Here is a 4,696-nt window from a genome sequence, read left to right on the forward strand (position 1 = left end):
AACATCCGTTTTTTGCGATAGGTTGTGTGGTTCGCGGGGGTGTTGGTGCGAGCGACTCTCGCTCACCACCGTCATCACACACGTGCATACTTCATTCCCGATGACACGTCGGGTCGACATGCACTTGGCAAGCTTCCTAGCATCATCCGTTGTGCGGCAAAGTTGACAACAACACCCCACGCCTGACCCCGCCAGTCTGAGAGTTCAAAAAAAATCCAGTCGATGAGGCCAGCGAATTCGTGTGTGCTCTTTTATGCACCTTCGTTCATCTATATGCTCTAAGAAACACCGCAGATCTCTACTTTATCGCAGACCGCAAACGATCTCGCTCACTGCCCACAGCTCCTTTTGTCGGTCTACGTCATGCGCAAGGTAGTCTACCCAATTCGCCTTTCCGTCCTTGTAGTAGGCTCCTGGCTCGAGCTCTTCTTTGTCGCTCACGCAAAGCAGGAGCTGGGTGGCAGCCCCCTGTCGTGGACTTTTCAGCACCAGGGGTGCAACCAGTGAGTAGATCGCTTCGAACATCGGAGTATACCAGTGTACGCTGCCTTCAGCGTAGCGGAGCATCAACCCTGTCCCGACCAGCCCCGGGTGAGCGGCATAGGCGGTGGCACGGCACTTCGGATCTTGGGCCAGTCGGCGTTGTAGTTCTTTCGTAAACCATATGTTCGCCATCTTTGTTGTGCCATACATTACTTTGGAGTCGTAGTTCTTTTCTGTGATAGGCTCTCCTTGCAGCTCATGTAGCGGTCTCCGTAGCGCAGCCGCCACTGTGTCAGCTACCTCAGGAGACAGAGCCACATCAAGCGTCCGGAACTTCGGGTTACGCGTGATATGGGCCGCAGAACTAATTGTAATGATTCGTCCTTGTGCCGCCTTCACAGCAGGGAGGAGCAGGTCCGTGAGCAAGAAAGGTCCGAGGTGATTTGTCACAAAGTGCCTCTCGAAACCTGTATTCTTGTCCATGGACAACTTGTCAGTGGACATCAGGCCAGCGTTGTTCACCAAGATGTCGATCTTTCCACGGCTTTCAGCAAGAGCCCAAACAGCAAAACGCCGGACAGTGTTAAAATCGCAGAGGTCCATATAGAAGCCGCGAATTTCCCCGGGAATAACCGGAGCTGGCAGCCTCTTATTCTTTGCCGTCTCCTTGTTTCTGGTGTGCTCTTGAGACACATGATCAGCAATCTTCTGGACATCCTCAACTCGCCGACAACCGACAAGGACGTGAACGCCCCACAGTGCCAGCTGACGGGTTGTCTCCAGGCCAATACCAGCATTGCCTCCCGTCACCACCGCCACCTTACCCTTCATCCATGTGGGAGGGCGGGACGGATCGGTAAAACGCCGAGGTAGAGTGTACCCTTTCGCAATGACACGCCCAGTAAGGTGCCATAAGTGAAGGGAAACGAGAATGAATATCCCAGCTACGATATGCGGAGCAGCAGGACATGCAGTAAGAACAGATTCAGGCAACGGCGCGGCACATAAGGCGGGCAGCCTGTCTGTCAGTATCTCCCAGAAACTGAGACTCAAAAGATAAGGGAGCATACATATGCCTGCGGTTGAACCCATGAGAAAGATCAGCGCTGCAATTCCGGGCTCTGACACAAACGACAGTTTTGCGCAGATCGACACCGCATCTCTATACACCCCATCAGGTCCCATGGACCCCCTCCCTGCTATGAGGTTGCCCATGGTCCTTGGTTTCAGACAGCTGTAGAGTCTACACACACAGAAACAACAACCAGTTCAGGAGAACTAGATTGAGCTAGAGCTTAATGGAAAAAGGCACTGTATACAAATTCGTACTGAAAATGTCTGTAGGTACGTGGGTAGTTAGGTTTCAGTCCAAAACAAACTGCCTTGGCACCAAGACTGTTACTCTGACTTGCTCTAGAAGCGCAGGGAAGTGTTGCTGTGCTCCGCCAATGCTGCCAGTTCATAATCTATCAGTCGTCAGTGTATGCGTGATAAGCATAGAGTCTGTGAAACGAGTCCTCCAAAATTTTGGATGTGGAACGCTCATGACGAGGAGGATAGGTGCAGGTGTTTTGTTTTCAAGGGTCTTGCATGACTCGCCATTGCTGATACGATATTATGGCATCCTCAAGTTTTTCACTACAAGTCGAAACTTGGGGCGAACTCGTACGCTACATTACACTACCCCTAATCAGAGGCTGGTGGCGAAAGCAGCAAAAGAAGTTGTGTACATCGCAAATGCGGAAGTTCCTGGCATCAGATAGTTGATGGCTCCAAAAATGCAACATCCTAAACGGGATGCCTTGTTCTCGGGAGAGGTGGTATCCTTGTCCAATGATGCTATCACGAAGCTCATTCCCTGTTTCCCCTCACTTGACTCTTTTCCGGTTAGAGCGCATTGAAACCCTTCCTTCTGGAATGGCAGCACGCCGGGAGAAGCAAACGTAGAAAAACATGCGTGAGACGGCATCACGTGTTCGTCTTCCTGCCCGGCTGTCGATGACTTAACCCCACGGATTTGGGGCTGCGCTGACATTGTGGGACTTACCGCGCACTGCAATTTTGTGTCGATTGATGCAGTTGGGAATAGCGGCCCTAGCATGGAAATGCTTATGATAAGTGCTTGTTCTTGCCACGGCAAAGAATGTAGCACTGGAAGGGGGTCACTGCCTTGCAAATGAATTTGTTTGTGGTCGTAGTGCACGACGCAGCTTCCAAGCTCGCAAGCGATATGCCTTGTCCCGTAAGGGCTGCATCTGACACCTGGACCTATTGGAGATTGCACCATCCAGCTTTAAGGTGGCATCGCCTTCCCTTCTATTAGGTGCAACTTGCTCACTTCTAAGCTTCTTCTGAAATTGGGTCTGCATGTTAAATTCGAACGGTTGCATCTCCATAGCCCAGGGTGTTCAGCAGTTAGTCTGGCCGCACCACAGCAATCGGAATCGGTGGCGCCAAATTGCGTTGACACTTCCGTCTGGCACCTGTACCGGTTCATTCGGTGCACCACACCGGCAATACGCAAACTAGCAAGTGTCACCTAATCGAACACTGCTGCAGAGGTCAAACTCGAAAATTCTCGGAGCCTCAAATTAGTGGGATCCCGCACGGTTGGCTTTGAGGCAGCACCTGGAGATTCTTCAGTTGGTGTGTCGCTTGGTAGTGCCAGGACCTCGAGCACTCAACTCCGCACGCGCCGACTCACGCTGTTGCAACCGATATTTTTTCACGAACGGTAATTCCCCTCACACAAATCCGCCTCTTCGGAATGGGTTTGTCGGGCTTTAAGAACACCAGAGCCGTATACACATGTTCAACCTCTGCAAGGACCATGAAAGGAGAAACTTTGCACGACATGGCAATCACACTTGAAACATGGCATGCCGGGGACTGGACTCCTATCCTTGGGGTTTGCAGCTCGGATGATCCACCTGTTAGGCCCTCCTGTGGGGATTATACCCATGGTTGTATAACGCAACTGTCGGTCGTCACACGATACCATATTTCATCTCCATGTGTTAGGGTGAACTAGTCAGCTACTTTGGCTCTTTGATTCCGGGGAGTGCTTCCATGATTCGATTTTCTTCACGGAAGTGCGCGTATTCATTCGCCCAAACTGATTGCGGATCTCCCCAGAGGTTCTAGCATAAAACAGCCTGTATCGGGGACAACAGTAGTGCCGCCCTTTGAACATATGTTTCGTTATGGATCTTCGCGGCTGGGTCTTGATGTTCTTGCAACATGTGAGAGATAATTATGGGTCACGCGAAACTGAAGTGACACCGACATCACAGCGTCGGGATTGGATCAAAGTCTGTCAAAACAGGGCTCTGTACCATCGCCTTATGGCAAATGGAGAGCGACTCTTTTGTACTGGTGTCCTTAGAGGGCGACAGCTGTTTCCACATGTGACGCATTTTCTGACACAAACCTAAGTGCAATCCGACAAGCCGCTTCCGAATGCACTATGCGCGAAAACTGTTACGCTTCTTATGCCGTCATCAATCTGCCGGTTCATTCTCCACGGTCTCAAGATGGCTGAGAGCGGTACTACTCGTAGTATATACTTCCCAGAAAAAGCTTATAAATAATCCTGTCCCAGAGAGTATCACTCCCAGTACGATGGTACTGATCATACTCGCATCTACACTATACTTAATGCACTTAACATGGTACTCGATGCCTTCTAAACAGATGCAGGTCCGCATAGAGTGTCTACTCTAAATTTGTTGGTTCAGCCCCCCTCTGATGTGGTCGACTGTCCATCATGAAGCACCACCACAGGGGATGTGAAAACCGGCGGACCTCAAACGTTTGGGCCTCGGGTCAAATCTGCCTCGGTTTGGACGAGCTGTTACAAAATACTGCGACTGAACTTCCGCCGTGTAAGACGTTACTAGCAGTCTTGTTGGGAAATCGATTTAGAGGTTACGAAAGAGCATCTGGTTCGGGTAACACAATGGGGCTTATCCGTAACTCGTCGTCTAGGCGGGCTGCGGCCTATATGTCCCCTGCCTGAGTGCGGCCGGGAACCGCAGGGGCAGGGCATGGCAGTGGCGTTGCACGATCATTTCGTAGTATACGCCTGCTGGACAAACCAGCATAGATCCAGGTGAAGGAGGTCAGCAGGATCAATACGCCAGATGTGACGACTGTATCCCAAAGGGGGTCACCTTTTGCTGCGTCGTCCGCTGCAGCCATCAGCACTGGCACT

The 4,696-nt window shown here is 51.2% G+C and overlaps 1 protein-coding gene across 1 annotated transcript; it reads right to left on the reverse strand.

Annotated features, from left to right (window-relative positions):
- Positions 1–303: 303 nt before the first annotated feature.
- NCLIV_026580 (hypothetical protein) lies at positions 304–1,314 on the reverse strand (the record flags this gene model as incomplete). Its single annotated transcript, XM_003882852.1, has 1 exon — positions 304–1,314. The coding sequence occupies one exon, from the start codon at positions 1,312–1,314 to the stop codon at positions 304–306; it is 1,011 nt and encodes a 336-aa protein (XP_003882901.1).
- Positions 1,315–4,696: the final 3,382 nt, after the last annotated feature.

The sequence above is a fragment of the Neospora caninum genome, chromosome VIIb, assembly GCF_000208865.1.
Source record: "Neospora caninum Liverpool complete genome, chromosome VIIb".
Classification (NCBI taxonomy): domain Eukaryota; phylum Apicomplexa; class Conoidasida; order Eucoccidiorida; family Sarcocystidae; genus Neospora; species Neospora caninum.